General features: G+C 50.1%; 1 protein-coding gene across 2 annotated transcripts in view; it reads left to right on the top strand.

The window, feature by feature from the left end:
- The window catches only part of OPHN1 (oligophrenin 1), a 51,501-nt gene that overhangs the window by 25,126 nt on the left and 5,852 nt on the right, over positions 1-20,523 (top strand). For both annotated transcript variants that reach the window (XM_053990451.1, XM_053990450.1), the window contains exons 5-19: positions 1,735-1,836; positions 2,756-2,866; positions 3,505-3,609; positions 4,567-4,696; positions 6,010-6,110; positions 7,676-7,767; positions 7,889-7,967; positions 8,600-8,633; positions 9,950-10,012; positions 10,953-11,027; positions 12,679-12,763; positions 13,091-13,149; positions 14,523-14,628; positions 15,308-15,467; positions 19,390-19,537. In XM_053990451.1, the coding sequence (XP_053846426.1) occupies positions 1,735-1,836; positions 2,756-2,866; positions 3,505-3,609; positions 4,567-4,696; positions 6,010-6,110; positions 7,676-7,767; positions 7,889-7,967; positions 8,600-8,633; positions 9,950-10,012; positions 10,953-11,027; positions 12,679-12,763; positions 13,091-13,149; positions 14,523-14,628; positions 15,308-15,467; positions 19,390-19,537 (1,450 nt within the window). The remainder of the gene's footprint in view (positions 1-1,734; positions 1,837-2,755; positions 2,867-3,504; positions 3,610-4,566; positions 4,697-6,009; positions 6,111-7,675; positions 7,768-7,888; positions 7,968-8,599; positions 8,634-9,949; positions 10,013-10,952; positions 11,028-12,678; positions 12,764-13,090; positions 13,150-14,522; positions 14,629-15,307; positions 15,468-19,389; positions 19,538-20,523) is intronic.

Raw genomic sequence — 20,523 nt, 5'->3', positions numbered from 1 at the left:
AGGAACTGCTGCTCCACAAACGCTTTCGCTGCACTGGGTTTGGGTTTGCTGATCAGGGCCTTAGTCACGAGGGTGGTGGTTTGTTTTGATCGTCCTTCCTGGCCTCAGCCCCGCAGTTGCTGCGCTGCTTAAATTAGGATTCACCCTTGGAGGACTCTCTCTTCCTCCGGATTTGATGTAGATCTCTCTGTTCTGATGTGTGAGGCTGCTAACACGGAGTCACAGTACCTGATATTGCAGGGGGTGCTTCCAGAGGATGCACTTCCCTTTGGGTGTCCTGTAATTCCAGGGTCTGCACAGCAGGATATGCAATTGCTGAGATGAAAAGGTTTGCTGGGCTAAGCCTGCCCTGCTCCAGACACTTACACATAAGCAGGGGTAGTCAGGTTGGTGCCACTTCCTCATGGTAATTGTGCTTTCACTACAGCCATGTCAGGACTCTTGTGGGGAGAGAATCCTCTTCCCTGGAAGGCAGCTGGTAGGAAGGCTTGTTACTATTATTGGGAGCCACCTGTGCTGAGCCCAGGGGTCTGGGGAGCCCCCAGGCATCCTGCTGCAGGGCATCCTGACAGACAGATGGAATAGTCTGTGCAACTGGAACGGGGAAGCAAAACTTCAGCCAGGGGAAGCTGCGGTCACTACTGAATTCATGAGGAAAGTTCCTGATACCCAGCAGTCTGGCAGAGTCCATCTGCTCTGGCTTGTGGTGGCACTGGTGTATGCTTGTTTATCCATGCATTTCTGAGTGGGAGCAAGAGAACAGGATTTCAGGGCTTTCAGATAGATGTTGAAAGATGCCAGTAATTCCCCAGGACGCTGGAACTGCTTTCCACTTTCTTGAGCTTTCAAAAGCCAGACAGAAGACCTGAGCATCCAACACATACCTGCTCTGTGTGTACACCAGCTCTCAATTGCTTGGACCTGGCACTGAGGCTGCTGCCAGGCTGGAATTTCCTGATTTCAGTAATTTAGTTGCCTCCCAGGAATCCCTGATATGTCAGATACCATGTGAAGTGGTTATTTGTCAACCTGGCCCCTACTCTGGTTGTTTTGTGATTGCCAATGTCACAGTCAGTGCAAGGCAGGAGCCAACAGCCTGGTGCTCACTTCTGCTGCTCCCTGCCTGCTCTTGGGAGTTCCTTCTTGAGTGTCTCTCTTTGCTGCTCTTGTTCATTTGTGCTCTCTTTGCACCACTGCTGATGGGCAGATGAGGATTTCCTGCCTGCCTGTTGACCTGCCAGGCTTCTGCTTTCTTTCTGGTACTCTTCAGAAAGAAATTATAAACTCTTCAGAACAGAAAGTTGCCAAAATCTAATGAACCTTGATGTGTCTCTGACATTGCAGTGTTTGCCCAGTTGTTTCTGGGCTGTGTGAACAGCATGTCAGGAGATGGTGAACAGGTTTTTGATGTATGAGCACATCTTCAGTTTACTGGATATTGAAGAGATTGAGAGAGGGAACAGCACCGCATCAGTGGGGCTTTTGCCATGATGGTGGCATGAAACAAATACTTCTTGTGCCACAGAGTATTGCTAGACTGGGTCTTGAGGTGTAATTGGTAGGCAAGGGGCTGTGAAAGCAGAGCAAATGAGAAGTGGCCTTCTGTTCTCTGGCTGGGTTAAGCAAAATTTATCCATGGGAATACAGAATTGCACAAAGAATCTTGGTGTTTATGCGTTTTCTTGTCTGGAAAATGCCAATAATTGGTTCTGCTTCAACCTCTTGCATCTACAGGAAAGAAAGAAAAAGTTTGAGAAGGATGGTGAGAAGTTTTACTCCATGCTGGATCGTCACTTGCATTTGTCTTCCAAAAAGAAGGAATCTCAGTTACAGGAGGTGTGTATGGAATTGTTCTCAGAGTTAGGTCCAGAAGCAACAGCACCTGCTGCTCTAGGTCTTAAAAAAAGGGAGAGGAATCATCCCTTCCAGTAACTAGTTGAAACTGATAATCAATTAAATCTACCCAAAGCCTGGATTCTCTGTGAGACCAGGGAGATCAAGCTCATAGTTCTGTGTCTGTTGGATGCTGGTAGTGGCTTCAGACATTGTCATTGCTTGTTGTCACCTTGATGGTGAAGGGCAGTGACCAGTGGCACTGGCACAGCTGGGGACTGGCCACCCTTTCACCTGGGGAAGTGCTCTGGCTGAAAAGTAACCAGTTATTATTCCTTTGGCTGGCCTGGTGTCCTGCCTTGCTGCTGGTGCTTTTGGGTGGGGGCAGGCAGAGGAGGGGGGTTCCTTCCAGCTGGTGCTGCTGCAGGCATGTTGCAGCAAACCCAGATGTTCCAGCCCACACCAGAGCAGCTGGATCTGCTCAGATCTGTCAGACCAGTTGTCAGATCAGCCTGCGAGCATCTCTGCAAGGCAGACTGTGTGTGAGCTCTGGGAGCATTGTGTGCTCCTGCCACTGCTGCAGCTCCAGAATTGCTGGTTCTGGGACACAGATGGAGCCAGGCAAGAGGGTGCTGAGGGTGGCCTTGTCAGGAGAAGAGGTTTGTGCTAAAGTAATAAATGAGCTTTGGGAAAGCCTGTTCCTTGCAGAGTGAGAAGAGGTTTTGGATCCTTGAATGAAAGGGAGCCAGAAATGGGGGGACTTAAAAGAATATCCAATGTTCCAGCTCACAGATGGGCTGGACACCAGGCAGGTTTTCAGTGAGGACAGAACTATGTGTGGGCTGACAGACAAAAGTGAGTCAAATATTTTCAAACTACATGTGATGTATTTTCTTTTTCCACTTTTCCCTCTTTCTTCTAGGCTGACCTTCAGGTGGACAAAGAGAGACACAATTTCTTTGAGTCCTCCCTAGAGTATGTGTACCAGATCCAGGAAGTACAAGAAAGCAAGAAATTCAGTATTGTGGAGCCGGTAGGAGCTTCCTTTTCTCTCAGTCTCATTGGTTGATGCTCAGATGTGCTGGCAATGGCAGGAAGGGATGAGTTGCCAGGTTGGATTAGGTCCTGTGGGGCAGGAGCACTGTGAAGCCCCAGCCCTGTTTCTTCTGGATGTCTGTGGATTCTGAGGAACAGGTTGGACACTGTACAGAGCTACAGGTCTTGTTATGGCTTATCTTGGCCCCCTGGGTTTGGTGAGTGCTGTCTGTCTGCAGAGGGACAGAGGTGTTACCTGCCCTGCTCACCTGTCCCAGCCTGGCCTGCAGGGTCCCAGACTTTGGCTGAGTGCAGAGACCCTGCCCTGGGTGGTGGCTCTGCCCCAGTGCCAGCTGCAGTGGAGTGTGGGATCCTGTGGATCTTGTGGATGGTCTCTGCAGATCTGCTCTGGGTCTCCCTGCAGGGCCTTTCATTCTGGGTGTTCTACTCAGACAGATGTGTGGGTGGTAGCTTGGGCTTTAGGGACACTGTTGTGGATAAGCCATAGCAAGGCTGGCATTCCAAAGTTGTGAGGAAAAAATAATTGCATATGTAATTTCTGAAACCCCACACTCTGTCCATCTTTCCTTCCATTCTAAACACAGAAGTTCAGTGTGTCCCTTCCCTCCATTGCAGGTGCTGGCATTTCTCCACAGCCTCTTCACTTACAATAACCTGACAGTGGAGCTGACACAGGATTTCCTCCCATACAAGCAGCAGCTCCAGCTCAGCCTGCAGAACGTGAGTCCCTGCCCAGCTGAAGGACTTTTCTGTGTGATTTCTGTTCTCATTTGTATTTACACACCTCTGATGGCAAGGTCTTTCCACCCAAGCAGTCTGGCCATGTTTGCATTGTTGCAGATACAGTTATTTCCTTCTCAGTTCGCATGGGTTTTCCCCTCTCTCGCATGGGACAGTTTACAGGTCTATGAAATTGTTTTCTCTGGAAGGGGCTACTGCAGTTGCATAATTTAACCTGGTGCATAAACAAGCCTGAGATTTTCTTTCAGTTTCACGAGATTGAAAGTGTACTCTAAGGCCTCTAACCTTGATCTTGATGGCTTCCTGCAGGCTTGCTACATGCTTTAGTAAGCTCCTCTGTTGGCCAAGTGTGCTCATGGGGTAGAATATCTGAGTCCTGTTTTCTTTATCCTCAGTCTTTCCTGACTGGCCTTCATTTCTGTGAAACAACAGCCATAAATCCGAGCCAAGATGGTTTTGCTGCTGGCTCATTAATTGGTCCAAGTATTATTCCATCAAAATGCCTGGATTTTGTACCCCCTGTTGATGTGACTCTTTCATGCTAAGCACTGTAGCATGATCCTTTGGGAATCAACACCTTTGGGAGGAGAATACACCTGTTACCCAAGCAATGGTGTGAACGGGAGCTCAGGTGCTGCCTCTGCTCCAGCCAGCCTTGAAATGTGCTGAAGTTCCTTAATTAAGGGAACAAGTGGCCTCCCAGCTGTGGCACTCCAGCACCATCTCTGCACATGATGTGTGTCTTCAGTCATCCCTTAGAGCTCAGTGGCTCTTATAGCCAGTTTCCATGTGGATTTGTAGAGTGGTTTCCATGTTTTGTACCTTGGGAGCCGATTCCTTTCTGCTACAGCACCTCAGATTTATCTAGGAATAAATAACCTGCAGCTCACTTCTTGCTCATGTTCAAATGTGCTTCTGTTTGTTTTCTGTTACCAGACGAGGAATCACTTTTCCAGCACGCGGGAGGAGCTGGAAGATCTGAAGAAGAGGATGAAGGAAGCACCCCTAACCTGCAAGCTGCCTGGGCAGCCAACCATCGAGGGCTACCTGTACACTCAGGAGAAATGTAATGGCTTTGGGATGCAGCTGGATGCAATAGGGAACAGGCCTGCCCTGACATAGCCCAGCTGTGGGCTGTACTCAGCTGCTGTGCCCAGGCCAGCCCTGCTGCACTGGGTGTCACCTTCTGCCAGTGCCTGAGGTGCCCGGGGTGGCATGGCCTGCAGTGCCTGGGGAAGCACCAGCAGCCTCAGCTGGCAGCACTGTCAGCAGTGGCACAGAGCTCTGCCCAAGTGACATATCTGTGACAGCACAGGGCTAATTGCCCTGCGCTCCGATGAGATGGGATTTACGACTGCAGAGCCTGGAGCTCTGGCAGGCTCTGCCTTGGCTGTATTTTACCAGGATGAATCTGGTGTCCTGCCCAGCTTCCCTCTGGCAGCCTCTGCGAGCAGCTGAGCACAGCCAAGGTGGAACCAGTGCTGAGTTAAGCTGCTGAGAGCAAAATTTGTAATTCTGAGCAGAATCAAATCAGACCAAATGCAGCCTTTTCCAAACCCTGGCTGCAGCTCTCCATGGCTGTGCTGCAGGAATGCTCAGAGGACGTAAGTCTTTGCAAAACTGTGACCTCTGAGTCTGTTTATATTGCTTTTAAAAGAAAGCACACTCAGTAATTTTAGACCCTAAATGTGGCATGTTCCTGCAGGCCAGTGGCTATTTTCTGCCTCTGTTTATGCTTCCCTGTAAATCAAGTATGAAAAGTTGTTCTTCCTGAAAACTGCAACTTAAAAACAAATTACAGAAATGATACCAGTTGAACTATTGCCTATAAAGGGGTTCAGTTAAGAAAACAGAGAAAAGTTACAATGAATCCAGAAATAGGAACTTCAGAGTATTTTAAAGCTGCTGAATATCTCAAATTATTGAGTTTTCACCCACAGGAGAAAGTAGTGGGGTTTGTGAAACAGACATTCAGGACATGTAGGATCCTGCCAGTGCAGGTCTTGGCTGGGCTTGGCCAAACCAGCCTGGCTTGTGGTCAGAGTCCCACAAACGCCCTTTCACCAGCTGTGAGTTGGGAGGGTGCTGGAGGCAGCTGCTGCCCTGTGCTCCTCTCCTCTCCCTCTCTCCTCATCCCCTCCTCCTGTTTCTCCTCTCCTTCTGGCTCTCTCTTCATCTCCTCCCCTTTCTCTCTTCCTCCTCCTGACTCTTCTCCTCCTGACTCTTGCCCATGGAGACACCTACAAGGTTGACATCCCCCAGGGCTGTCAGTGTCCATCCCCAGGGAAGGGAGGACATTTGGGCAGCACTGGCCATGCCTTGCTGGCTGCATCCAGCTACAGCCCTGTCCCTGATTCCAGCCTCTCCTGTGTTCTGCAGGGGCGCTGGGCATCTCCTGGGTGAAGTATTACTGCCAGTATGAAAAAGAGGCAAAAACCTTGCGGATGACACCCATAGACCAGAAGCCTGGAGCTAAGCAGGTGAGTTGGATGTCTGCAAACATTGGCCCAACCACTGGGCCCACCTTCCACCCATGTATGGCCTCCCTTCCCGTGACAGCTGACCCTGCAGGTGCCACAGAGCAGAGGGGTGGGCTCTGTCCCCTCCCTGCCCCACAGGGCAGTTTGGTGTCACCTGGAAGAGGCACCCTTGTGAGGAGAGGTCTCACTCCACTGTGTCCCTGGGAGCCCAGGTCCTGCAAGGTTTGGCAGCAAACGTGGGTGGTGTGACATGAGAGATACCAGACAGTGCTGGCCCATGAGTTCAGTCTGGGGTGAAACTTGTGCTTCTCTGGGCCAGCTGATGTTGATCCTTCCCCGTGCACAGGGGCTGGAAGCCACAAGAACTGTGGCAGCCACTGAAGTGACTGAATGACTCAAGTTGTTACAGGAATTACTGCTTCCAAATGCAGCATTTCCTCACAGCACTGCGTGCTCACAGCACTGGTTTGTGGTTTGATTTCTGCTCTCAGCACTGGTTCTGTGGGACTGGGACAGTGTGGGGAGAGGAGAGGGCAACAGTGCAGCTCCAAACTGCACTAAGGCAGCAATTTGGGTAACCACTTCTTTCACCAAAGTGCTTTGGTTTACCAAAGTCTGGGAGTTCCCTCAGTCTCTCCGTGTGACAGGGGAGGGGTGGGAGGATGGAGCACAGCCAGTGCCTCCAGCTGAGGCCCCCGCCCTCCTCTGCCATGGAGCGGGTCCCCAGGGCCTTCCCAGCCAGGCATGTGTGCTCCAGTGTGTGAGCTCATGGTCTGCTTTTGGCAGGGCTCTGCACACTGCAGCAGGAAAATAAAATAGATGTTTTGCAACCCCTTGGCAGAGAGCTGGGCAAAGAAATATCCAAACTATTGTATGGAGAGATTTGTTGTCATCTATGCCATAAGCATGTCTAGTAAGGCCCATCACTGCAGGTAGGGGCTCAGAAAACTTAATGCCTTTCCCAAACACTGGCAGTCTGGTATCCTGCACCATCAGGTCACAGCTGGCCACAAACCCACAATCAAATTATGAATTAACTCTGCTGCGGAGCACAGGGGCACAAACACCCAGGGCCAGAGCTGAACCTCTCCAGAGCATGTCTGCTCTGTCTGGGGTGAGGAAATGTACATCCCTTTGCCACACACTGTTTGTGTAAAGCCATTTGGTTCATTGGTGGTGTGGGTAATTGGTACTGGTGACCAGCCCTGGTAAAAATTAGAGCCCAGCTATGTCTGAGCACGGGTGAGCGTGATCCTGGCCTCAGAGACAGGGAGTGCCTCTCAGGGTTGGTTGGAGCAGTGTTCCAGCACTGTAGGGGCAGAGTGCTGCTGTGTGGGGTACTGCTGTTGAGTCCAGAACATTCTCTGGCTGAGAGCAAGCCTGGAACTCAGAGCCTCTGATGTCTGCCTGTGATGGTGGTGGGAGGAGCACCTGTGCTCCTGGTACCGATGCCATCGGAATGTCAGGGCAGGCACCGTGGGCAGTGCTGGGCTGGGCTGCAGCTGAGGGGCCCAAAATCTCCCATGTTTCTCTCCTCTCACCTTGGCTTTCATGTTCTCTCCTAGGGCACCTTGGACCTGACCCTGAAATCCTGTGTAAGGAGAAAGACTGACTCCATAGACAAAAGGTTTTGTTTTGACATTGAAACTAATGAAAGGTGAGAGGCTTCGTGTCTGGTGGCCCCAAACCCCATGGGCCTGCAGCAAATCCCTCTTTGCTGTCTATTAAAAACAACTTTTCTTCCTTTCCCTGCCTCTCCCTGGGGGAATTCCGCACAGGTCTGGGACCATCACGCTGCAGGCACTCTCAGAAGCCAACCGAAGGCTGTGGATGGAGGCCATGGACGGGAAGGAGCCGGTGAGTGTTCCTGGAGCTGTTCCCAGCTGGAATGTGCTGCCCAGCAGTGTCCTCTGCCGGCGGGTGCTGCTCGGGATCAGTGCTGCACGATCACCACGGGCTCCCTGCCGTTCCCTCAGCTCCCACTGGGGATTTTGGGTTTCCCCCCTAAATCTCAGGATGTTTCCTGCTGTGCCAGACCCCAGCCTTTCTGGGGCTGGCTCGCTCCTGCTCCTCACTGCCTGCTGGAGATGATGTTTTGTCTGTCTGTGCTCTTAGCCACCTTTTGAAAGGTGTCACTGCCCACCCTGCACCTGTGTTCTCCCACCTTTCTGTGCCTACTGGTGTTCCCTTCCTTCAGTGTGAGCAGAGCTCAGAGCCCTGTGGTTTGCCTACAGAACAGAGAATTCCCCTAGCAATAGGTGCCCCACTGAAATACAGGGAGGCAGCAGAAACTCCTTGATTGTGCAGATAATGGGTTCTTGCCTAATTATAAAATGAGAGTTCTATGGGACACTGTCTTTTTGGCTGTGTTTGCCTCTGGATAATCTGGGGGTGATTTATGGGATGCTGCATTTTCTTTTAGAAATAAATACCAAATCATGCTGATGATATTTTTGCTTCTCCCTCCCCCATTCCTGCCCTTTTTTCAGATTTATCACAGTCCCATCACGAAGCAGGAAGAAAGTGAGTCACTTCTGTTGCTGCTCTTTGGGCTCTCACAGCCTCGAGGCCAGGCAGGATTTTCCTTGCAGATACACTCATCCTCAATTCCTGCTGACTAGCACTGTCCCTGCTCCGTGACAGCAGTGTCACTTCTGTTCTTACACCACAGTGTCTGGCACCGAGCCCAGATAAGAATGAGTTGCACAGAACTGCAGTGAGCAGTTTTTATTTAGCCAGGAGTAGTGGGATGTGAGGTTCAGTTTGCACCTCCAAACCCCAGTGAGAGATTCTGAGATTCTGAGGACGTGTCCCTTAACAAAGGTTGTAAGAGGGCAATAAAGGTGGCATTGAGTTCCCTGGATCTCTCACCCACCACCATGTCCCGTGTCCCCTGGCTCAGCAGTGGAGTGTACCCTGCAGAGCCCTGGGACACAGACACACTGCAGAGCCCTGGAACCCCTCTGGGGCTCTGTTAGCTGAGTGGAACCTGCATTCTGTCTCAGAGCTCACTTTATCAGCACTGTAACTAGCTGGTTCTAATGAGCATGGGGGGAGCATTCCCAGAAGCATGAGCACAAACCTGCTGTGTAGCTGTGTTCACATCACATGCTGGGAGGAATGTGAATTAGAGTTTCGTTGAATAAACATTCTCTATTTGTCATAGATTAAAGCTGGTAAGAATTCCAGTGGTATTATAGCCCTCAGTATCAAGCACCAGGTGGGTCTGTGCTTATTCCTGGGACAGGGCTAAGAGAAGTCTGAGCTTGATGTTATTGCTGAGAGCAGACAGGATCAGTATAAACAACCTGCTGAAAATGCAGGGATCCCATAGGATTGCCCAGCTCAGTGGAGCAAGCCCTGTGCTCAGCTTTCCTCATCACATCAAGCTGGATTGGTTTTGCTTTTTAATCCTAGTGATGTAGATAAGCAGAAATTACATAGTCCCATGATGAGGAATAGCTTCAACTGCAGATTTTGCTCTGGAAATTATTATTTAAGTCTTTATCAGACACAATCCAAATCATTTACACTATTATTATTATTAAATACCTTATTATTAAAGACAGAGAGGGGGTAGGGAGCAGTGCTGCAACTCAAAATAAATTTAAGGGAAAATGGGAGAACATGTGGAACTAATAACTCCTTGTCAGGATGTCCAGAACAGCAGTGTTTCCTGAGGGGGTGGGGGATGTGGGTGCAGGTGTGAACACTGTGCTGGGGCACTGTGGCTCTGGGTGCCAAGAAAGGCTGGGGCTGGGGTTGGAGGTGGGGCTGGGGGGTCCCAGGGGTCTCCAGGAGTGCTCAGGCAGCTAACACAGCTTCCTTGTCCAAAACAGTGGAGCTGAACGAGGTGGGCTTCAAGTTTGTTCGGAAGTGCATCAATGCAGTGGAGACCAAAGGTGAGGAGCTCAGCCGGCCTGGCCGTGCTGCCCATGGCCTCGAGTTACACTCTGCTAAGCTGCAGGGTTAGCCACTGACACAGGACTTCAGCTTTTAGCTGAGGAATGTGTGTCCTTCAGTTAAATGCATGCTCTTCAGGAGCAGAAATCCCATGTGGTTTGGAATGTTGTGCCAAGGCGGTTGGGGTTGAACTTCCACCTTTATGCTGTTTTCACTCGGGGTTTTCTCAGTTTTGGCCCTGAGCACACCCAGTGTTGGGCAGGAGAACAGCTCTGGCAGCAGGGGTGGCTACAGGCTGCTTCAGCCCCAGTCTGTGAAGCAGCAAAAGCAGGTGGAAGGGTGGCAGCTCATCCTCTGGGCTGTCACATATCATCCAGCCTGCACCAGTGAACATCACCAGTGTGGGACAGGGGTCTGGATTCATCTCCAGGTGTGGGGTTGGGGCTGCTGGGGCTGTGGCAGCCAAAGCCCACTGGAGTGGGGAGCAGCAGGGGCACAAAGACCTTGCTGGCAGAGCTTGGAGAGACAGTGATTCTGCCTGTCCCAGCACCAGCCAGTGTTTTCAGATTCTACTTCAATGTGTTTGTCTTCTGTGGGGGTTTGAGCAAATGTGTGATAAAGCAGCACCCCACAGAAATGGGGTGTGAGGGTTGGTGTGTCCCACACCCTGGCCATGCTCACCTGGCCATGACATGGTGACCACAGTGGTGCTGGTGGCCTCAGCTGCTGGGGTGAGTGGAGCCCCTACCTGCAGAGCCTGGAGAGTGGGACAGGGTTTGGGACATGGGACAGAACCCGGGTAGTGGAACAAGACCCAGATATGGGACAGAGCCCGGGGCGTGGGACGGAGCCCAGCAGCAGGAGAACATTTCCACTAGATGGGGCTTGTGGACCACCAGCGGGAAACCTCGGCTAACGCTCTTGGCTTTGTTCTCTTAGGAATCACTACGGAGGGCGTGTACCGGACTGTTGGCAGCAATATCCAGGTGCAGAAGTTACTGAATGCCTTTTTTGGTAAGAATTGATTATTCTGTGCAATTCTGTTCTTGAATTGTTTGTGAGGGACAGAGAGGATTGGGTTCCACAGTGAGAAATGTCCAGCATGGGTTGTGGTCCCTGTGACCCCTCTGAGGCTCATCTTGCCCTTCTTTCCTGGGATAACACGGTGAGCTGGACTGGGAAGGTGGCCTTTGCAGGGAGCTCTCCACCCTAGTATAAGGTTTTTCTCTGGAAGGATGGGGACACCTCGCTGTGTGCAGTGTGTACCACAAGAAGCCAATGTACATGTTAAGAATGCAGTGGATGCATTCCTGCTGTGAGCCTTCCTGTGGCTGGATCTGTCTGTCATACAAGCTTGGCCACTGAGGAAGTGTTTACAGTCTTGGCAGGTTGAGGGGTTCAGCAGTGCTTTGTGCCAGGACAGGCCCTTCTGGGCTGGGCCCTGGCTGAGGCCATCGTAGCCTCACCTCATGCTCACCTGTGAGCCTCTCGGGGAACTCTGGGGTTGATCCCCACCTACCAAGTCCAAGCCTTTCTCCCCAGCCCTGCCTGGGGCCGGAGCACAGGGCAGAGATTGCGTTCACCTCTCCGCCTGCGTGCCTCGGGCTCATGCCAGCTCAGACATCTGAGATTAATGCAGCTTTCAAAGGCTTTGGCTGTTTCCTATTGCTCCTACTCTGGATGTTGTTTATTAAAGCCCTGGTTTGTACTGATGTCTGGCTATGCCCAGTTCTCACAGAGCCATGACTTTGGGCATCTGCCCAGCTCTGCTGGCCTATGACTCATTGCTAAACCTCAGGTTCTATTGCTGCTTGATTCTCACCCTCCCTGTGAGCAGCTCTGTGGTTTTCTCCTCTGAATCCCACCAGTGAGTGGCTTTTTGTTTTGTTTATCTGCATGGGTCTGGGTAACCACTTGCCACCCCATTGCATATGAAAGCATAATGGAAAGTCCAACACCACAGAAATAACTGCTGCAGCAGGATTTAATCTTTAACCACAACAGATAATTTAATTTAAAGGAGATTCATAGGAGATCACTTAATTTTTTTTTTAGTCTCTAGTCCTATTTATTTTCAAAAATAAATCCTGCTGTTTATTTCTGTAGTCCAGCTTCCCCCTCTCCTACAACTACATCCTTCATTTTGTGGCGCCACAGACACGATGTGGTTTATCGGGGGGGTAGGAAGGAGCAAATTGTACTTCCATGCTGCTGGGCCTCCCCTGAGCTCCCTCCTCTCTGTGAAGCAAGAGGGAATGCTTCCAGAACAGCCTTCAGGGTAGTAGCTGCAAATGAGAGATTTGAGCTGACATCCAGATTACTTTGGATGTCAGAAAGCTTGTCTTGGACCTGTTGAAATCCGTTGTTTCTGCCAGCCATGTGAAAAACTAAACTATAGAGAATATGCTCTCAGTGACTCGTCAGCACTGCTTAAATTTTACCTTGTGCTTCCCTCTTTGTCCCTCATTAGCACCACTCCCCAGCCTCTCCAAAACCCTGACACTGGTGCTGTTTTTCTGCTTTTCCCAGCCATGGGAATTAGGAGCTCTCGTTGTGTGCTGCTATGGCTTTGTGTGTCTCGAGGTGAATCCCCCACCCCAAGCAGACTGTTTATGAGCAACCTCTGAATGAACTTTATTTTAAAACCTTTTCATTCTTCTTCCAGATCCAAAATGCCCTGGGGATGTGGATCTCCAGAGTGGGGACTGGGACATCAAGACCATTACCAGCTCACTGAAGTTCTATCTCAGGTAGCACTGCAGGTCACACCTGCCCCAAGGAGGCAGAGGGGACTGGGGCTGATCCAGATGAAAGGTGAAATGAGCTGCCAGATATTCACATCTGGCTGTTGAAAAGGGCAAAGTGACAAAGGCTTTGGGAAGAAGAATTATAAATATGGGTGTTGCAGAATCTCTCAGTCCCATGGGCAGGGCTCTTTCACTGATATTGACTGCAGAGGGAAATGCCACTGGGACTTGGTGGCACTGAGGGATGAGCCAGTTTGCCCATTGGTCCACTGTGTCACAAGTGGGTCACAATTGCCCTACAGAGCTGAGTTTTCTTTCTGGTTGTTGCAGGAACCTGTCTGAACCCGTCATGACGTACAAGCTCCACAAAGAGCTGGTCCTGGCTGCTAGTAAGTCCCACATGATGGTCCCTGGCCCTGCTCTCCCCAGCCAGGGTCCATCAAAATCACTTGGCAGAGCTCTGCCAGCCCAGCTCTGTGGTGTCCAGCTGCTTCACCTGTAGAGAGAGCAGTGGCTCCCTTCTCCAAGTGCTTACCTGTGCAGGGGATGTGGTGCTGGATGTTCCCTTCCCTCCTTTGCTCCTGCAGTGCCCTTCCCTCAGACAGGGTCTTGTGGTCTCGGGGGGGTCTGGAGAGCCAGAGGATGTCACTCACTTGAAAGCAGCCACAAGAATTGTTTTCCCCTAGTACTGATATATTTATTTTAAAACCTGTGAGGGAATGGGATGTGCTGTTGCCATCCAGATAAGTAGTTGTTCCCTTTAGGTTGTGAAATTTGTCCTGGGATGTTGAAAACAGTCCATGGAAGACATTTCTCTGCTGTAGCTGTTGGAATTGAGTCTCAGTTGGGACTAACAGAGGTCAGAGGTCAGCCAAGAAGCTGCTCCTTGGCTGTCACCTCATTGTGGCCATTGCAGATAAGCTGTGACAGCTGTGAACCAGTGCCTGAACCAGCTGTGGACCAGTGGCCTGTGAGGGAGACAGGGATGCAGAGAGCATGATGAGGGTCATCACCCTCAGCATGGGAGTGCTGGCATTTGGAAATGTGTGGGATTAGAGCATCCCTCATCCCACTGTGCCTCCAGAAGTCACAGGGAGGCTGGGAGGGTGTCCACTTCTTCATGTGTCCCTCTGGAGAATGAATAACACCCATTCTTTCTTGGAAAGGGAAATGTTCCACCTCTTGCTGAAGGTAGTCAAGCCCAGGATTTATTAGTTTCAGAGCTGGTTAAGCCCATGATGGCTGGGTGTGGGCAGGACATTTATCCCTTCCCTGCTCTCCCTCAGAAACTTGCACCATTGAGCTTCCCAGCCATCCAGACCCCACACTATTCTTTTCACACAGAGTATTTTATTGTTTCCTGATTATTTATTCTTCTAATGGTGACCTCTTTGGGTCAGAGACTCAGGTTTTTTTCCCTGCAGGATATTTTTAGGTGTTGTTCAGTGTCAGAGCTCTCTGGGCTCATAGACTCCCAGGTGTGTGGAACAAGCGTGTGAAAGGGAGGACCTGCCCATGCCCAGCCTCTTTTGGAGGGTGTCCTTGGGCTCCCTTTCAAGCTCCATTTCTTCCTCTTTCCACTTCATATTGTTTCTCACAGTGTTCACCCTGTTGCTGTGAAATCTCACTTCCCTCTGCTCCCTTTTGCTCCCATGCTGCACAGGGAATAGCTTCCACAGGTTTCCTTTGGCTTTATATTTCCCTGGTGTATTTAGTTTGAAAGTGTGGGGTGTAAATTCTTCTTTGTGTTGCTGCTTTCCAGAGTCTGAGAACCTGGATTACAGGCTGGGAGCCATTCATGCACTGGTGTATAAATTGCCTGACAAGAACAGGGAGATGTTAGAACTCCTCATCCAGCACCTTGTCAAGTAAGCAGACGTTTTCCTCTAAAACTAAAGAAAGGGGAGTAATGGAACCTGCAGGCCAAGACTTTTTGGGAGGTCAGGTTTGCAAAATTTTACCCACCGTAGTCCCCTTGGGAATTTCCTCGTGGATTGCACAAATGGGGTGACTATCCTTGCTGCCCTCTGCATGAACTGATGCTTCTCTTTCTGGTGGTTCCTTCCATCTCCTTTCCTGCACAGAGCAGGAAATGATTTAAAAATGAAAATACTCTCTGAGAGCAGGGTTCTCTTCCTTCAGAGGGAAAGAAAATTAAAGCCAGAAGTCAGTTCTGGAGAAAAAGGATATAGGATTTAAATTATTCCTTTTGTGCATATGTTGTGCAGATAATTTTTGATTGCAGAGTTAAAGAGGAGCTGGGAGTGGGAAGAGATCAAATAAAGATGCTCTCAGCACATTGCTCTCTCCAGCATCTGTTCGAGCCGAATGTGTGTATCAGAGCTAGAGCCATGTTTGTCACAGCTGGGAAACAAATTCTGAAACACAATGAGGAAAATTGAATTACTGATTCATAGTGTATCCTGGGTTTTGGGGTTTGTTTTTTTTTTTTTGTTTTTTGTTTTTTTTTTTTTCCTTGGAATAAGATCTGTTTGGGAAAAAACAAACCAAACCAAACTCTATTCCTCCTTCCCCTGCCCTCTGCAGCGTCTGTGAGCACAGCCGGGAGAATCTGATGTCACCGTCCAACATGGGGGTGATCTTTGGGCCCACCCTCATGCGAGCACAGGAGGACACTGTGGCAGCCATGATGAACATCAAGTTCCAAAACATCGTGGTGGAGATCCTGATAGAGCACTTTGGGAAGGTACGGGGCTGCTCCAGCCTGCTCCTGCAGACGGTTGCTGTGGCAACATGGCAGCACTCGGGCTCCTTCTGGAGTCTCCTTGGGCTGGCTTTATATAACACTCTGCTCTGAAAGGCTTCAGGAGGAAGCAAAGGGTAGCAGGTGTGTTCCTCAATGTTGCTGTTATCTGGTACCAGAGGAAACAGCGAGTCTGGGCATTTTGGCCTTATTTTTTTAAACAAGGGGAAGCTTTATTGGAAAAAAACCCTATTGTATGACCAGACATTACAGGGCTTCACTCTTTCCTTTGCTGGACAGGAGCTAGGCCAGAGGAGAATTGGTTTTCATGGGCACAGTCCTAGATAAGACACTGCACAGCTGTTAAATCAGTGGAAAAAACCTAGAGCAGACAAGTGTTGAATGGTTGATGAAAGTAATTCAGCTGTGGTTGCATTCAGAAACAGACACAGGGATGGCGTGGAGATGGTATGGAGAGCCTGAGGGAGGTGCTCCCTGGACTGAGGAGGAGTCTGAGGGAGCTGCTGCCTGGGGTGGGGCCTTCAGAGGAGCTGAGGCTGGTGCCCATGTCCCTGGGCCATGCTCTTATAGGACAGAGAGCCCTGGAGAGCCTCCAGTCTCATCTGCCTTCCATGGATCTGTGCTGGGTATTCATATTTCAGCCTGAGCATCATCCGTGTGCCCAGCCAGGGTCTGGTTGCTGGGGTGGTGCAGAAAACGCACGTGCAGACAGCAGCTTTGTCAGGTGGAGTTCTGCCTTTGGAGAGCAGAATGTTCCACTGTGTGTGTGCTCACACTTGCTCTCAGATACCCGACACCGGCTCAGGGGTGTCGGGTGGCTGGGGGATGACAAGAGCTGGGTGTTAATATTGAAAGCTGGAGCAGCCTTTGCATCCAGAGCAGCAGATCCCGAGCAGGGAGCAGATTACTGCCCTGGTAACAGCCCTGGGTTCCAAGGAGCAACTTGGGTCCTCCAGCTTTTCACAGCAGAGTACACAGTGTCCAAACCTCTCTCATGGAGCTGTTCATTCAGGGATGCTGTTTGCTGTGAGGGGGCTGGGGCAGCTCCCAGCATACAGGGCAGCACATGGGCAGGGGCAAAGCTCCCTTTGGAAAGGGAAGAGGCAGCCAAAGCTGGAACAGCAAGGTTCTTGCCAACAGGGATGTGGAGCCAGAGCAACCAGGTGGGGACAACATAGGGGTATGGGACCAGATGAGTGGCTGGGAGTCTGCTGTGATACCAAGGATTGAAACGGGATGAAAGAGCTCAGAAAGGCTTCTGAGTACCCAGAGCAGAAGCTCATGGAAACACCAGCCAATTCCTTTATAGGTCTCTATGAACACTTGTAATATGTTCCCACATAAAAACAGGGACTAGTTTGTGTCTGGGATCTCACACACTCACTCCAGAGATGAGGTTCTGTGCTCCCCTCCTTACAGCCTGCAGCACAGTCTGAATCAACATACCCTGCCACCTCTGAGATCTGGCATGACAGCTTTAATTAAACCAGATGTCTTTTTGCTTGCTTTTAATTTCTCCAGCAATAAGATTAAGTTAGTCACATTTATTGGATTGAGTTTTTAAGTTCGGCATTGGGACTGAAAGAGTCTTCAGTTCACACATGAGCAAACAACTCAGATGAGACTTGGAGGAAGAGGGGATGTGGGTTATATGGTGCAATCCGAAGACTCTGAGGACAGAGTAACTATTCATGAAGTGTTTGTGGATAATTGCTGTTTCCACAGCTCATGTTTCAATGCCTTCGTTAAATTAAATAGGTTGATTGTTCTGGAAACACCTTCTTCCCTGTACAAACCTCCTTAAGGTGAGGGTCTGTCAATATCTTTGTACCTTTATGTTATTTGACTTGATTTTCAATTAGAAGTAAATCAGAGCCTGCAGCCACCTCTTAAACACAGTCATTTGTGGTTGGTTTAGATTGGGTTTCAGGTGTTGAAAGCAGTATTCTTTGGTACCTGTATAAGTGTCCATGGGGAGCTTAATGTTTCTTTTAAAAGCAGGATTGGATTCTGCTCAGGATAGAGGGGTGAGGTTGATATTTCCAAAAAATTTCCCTCCTCCAGGCAATCCTTTACTGTTTTATTAATACACGAGCTGCTGCTTTTAATTCATGTGCTGCTATGTCACAGCATGAGAGTACTCCAGTACTCCAGACCTTGTGTTTTGGACTGGGGAATGTGTCTTGCCCCTGCCCAGGGCAGAGCCCAGTGAGCCAGCACCTGCCCTGTGTCACCAAACCCTGAGTATGGTTTTGTTTTTTTTTTTTTTCCAGAGTGGGTGTGTAATCTTCCCTCACTGGAGATATTCCAGAACTGTCTGGACACAATCCTGTGCCATTTGCTCCTTAGGGAAACCCTGCTTGAGCAGGGAGGATGGACCAGATGACCCACTGCAGGCCCTTTCAGACTGAACCATCTGTGTTGTTTCTCCTCTCCTCATGCATATTGGGACAGGCTGTTGGGAGCAAAGCCTGGTCCTGACACATGGATTTATCCAAAGCCAGCCCAGGCTGGGCCAGAGCAGCCTGACCATGGGGAGCCGTCTGCCACTGCCCGCCCTCCCCAGGCACACAATGGGACCAAGGAGTTTTAACTAGGGACATATTTTCCTCTCCCATCCCCCATCTTGGTCTCCTAGCCCTGCTTTTTGGCCCAGAGAAGAAGAAATATACTTTTGGTTTGAATTACCAAAATGAGTCGCTTAAATCAGAATGTTACATTTCTTCATGGTCAGATTTTTCTGGGTGATGCAATTAAGCTGTTTTTCCATATTGAAGTGTAGCTCAAGGGTGTGGTGACCCAGCATGCCAGTGAGGCTGGCACAGCTCTCCTCCTCTGGGCTGGAGCCAGGAAAGGTCCAGCTCCACATCTCCCAGGACAGGCAGTGCAGCCTTTGGGCTCAGCAGCTTGGGCCACCTCTCCATAGTAACTCAGGCTTTAAAGCCTGATAAAACTTCAATTAACATCCCTGGGAAGAACACAGGAGCAGCTGCTTTGGGCCTTAATAGGGTGTTTCAGCTCTTCAGATGTATTTCGTTTTCAGCTCTTAAAAAAGCCCTGACATAAATGAGAACCTCTCAATCCCAACTAAATAGGTGCCACATGACCAGTGAGAAAAGGAGATAAAACTTCTCAGTAGTATTGCTTTTATGCCAGTATTTTATCCCAGGTAATTTCCTGGTGCCAAATGTGTCATTGTAAACCAAGAGCTGAAGGGTTTTAGTGTTAGATCTGGAACAATGCAGGGTTGGTTTGGATGATTCAGGGATTGTGTCTCTGTGACGATGGGAATCTTGATGTTGGTCAGGAGCTGTCAGCTCCAAAGTCTCCCTCATCTGCTCCAGGGGAATTTGTTTCTACAAATTGTCTGTGTTTGTGATCTTCCTGCTGAGCTGCAGGGACAGTGTCAGTGGTGGGGATAGTGCCGTGGTGGGGTGTAAGTGGTGAGGACAGTGTCAGTGGTGAGGACAGTGTCAGTAATGGGGACAGTGTCAGTGGTGGGGACAGTGTCAGTAATGGGGACAGTGTCAGTGGTGGGGACAGTGTCAGTGATGGGGACAGTGTCAGTGGTGGGGACAGTGTCAGTGGTGAGGACAGTGTCAGTGGTGGGGACAGTGTCAGTGGTGGGGACAGTGTCAGTGGTGAGGACAGTGTCAGTAATGGGGACAGTGTCAGTGGTGAGGACAGTGTCAGTGGTGGGGACAGTGTCAGTAATGGGGACAGTGTCAGTGATGGGGACAGTGTCAGTGGTGAGGACAGTGTCAGTGGTGAGGACAGTGTCAGTGGTGAGGACAGTGTCAGTGGTGGTCACCATCACCCTCTGTGCTGGGCAGGGGCACCTGCAGCGGGTGGTGAGGCAGCGGCCCCTTTGTGTCGGGTCACCTGAACGTGTCTCCCTTTACAGATCTACTCTGGCCCCCCCGAAGACACCACAGCCCCCCCGGTGCCCCCACCCAGGGTGGCTGCCCGGCGGCACAAACCCATCACCATCTCCAAGCGTCCCCTGAGGGAAAGACCTGTCTTCTTTGGTGCCTCTGTGGAGGAGAGTGGAGGTCAGTCTGGCTGTTCCCTGATGCCTCACCTGCTTCTCACCCCTCCTGCTTCCTGTAAACCTTTCCAGGAGCAATGGAGGTAACAGCAGCAGGGCTGCACTTTCCAGGTCCTGGACATGGCAGGCAGTGAGGGCTGCTCAGAGAGAAAGGAAAGCCAAAAACACTCATACATTGGTTGCATCATGTCACAAGTCAGACTTTGTGGGATTTGGGTTTTTCTGCTACTTGCTGCATTCACATTAGCTAAACTACGGCTGTTTCTTAGCACAGGAGAGGCCCAGAGGCAAAAAACTGCATGGAGTGTTGGTGGGATGGTAGCCAGGGAGGGCTGTGCTGCAGGAGGCCCAAGGAGGTCTCAAGCTGGCTCAGCTGCTGGCAATTCCACATCCAGAGCAAGAACTCCAAACAACTTTTTCAGGAAGCAGTAAAGGTATTTTCTAGACCAGGTTCTACTCTGACATTATCATAACTGCTTCACCATTTCTTTACAGTCAGCTGGATTAACAGCAAAGGGCACATCACCTTAAAATCATGTTTCTGCACCTGATTTGCTCTAGTTGTCACTGCAGGCTGTGCCCTGATTCCACAGTCACCAAAGAGATAGAAAATCTCTTTCTCCATTAGTTTTCAGAGCTCTGATGATGTTTAGGTATAAAGTACACTTTGTGACACAGGCAAAACATGATTGATTCACATTGCTCTGTAAAACCTGCAGACTGCTAATGGAGTTAGGGCTGGCCTTGCATTTCAATGCTTCCTTGACCTGGGAGCAGAAGCATTTGTTCACTTTGGACAGCCCTGAGGCTGCAGGGAGCAGTAGGGTTCATAGCAGAGCTCCTGCTTGCTCCTATGTCTGTAGCACAGCAAGAGGGGTGGGATGAGTGGCTTTTGGAGGCACACCAAGTGTGGTACATGTTGTAGATGTCGGCGAACCCAATGGGAAGAATGATGATGTCTAACTCCATTTCAGAAGGCTGAATGATTGC

This window comes from Vidua macroura, chromosome 14 (assembly GCF_024509145.1).
Source record: "Vidua macroura isolate BioBank_ID:100142 chromosome 14, ASM2450914v1, whole genome shotgun sequence".
NCBI classification, from domain to species: domain Eukaryota; kingdom Metazoa; phylum Chordata; class Aves; order Passeriformes; family Viduidae; genus Vidua; species Vidua macroura.
This window is presented reverse-complemented; position numbering and strand designations above follow the sequence as displayed.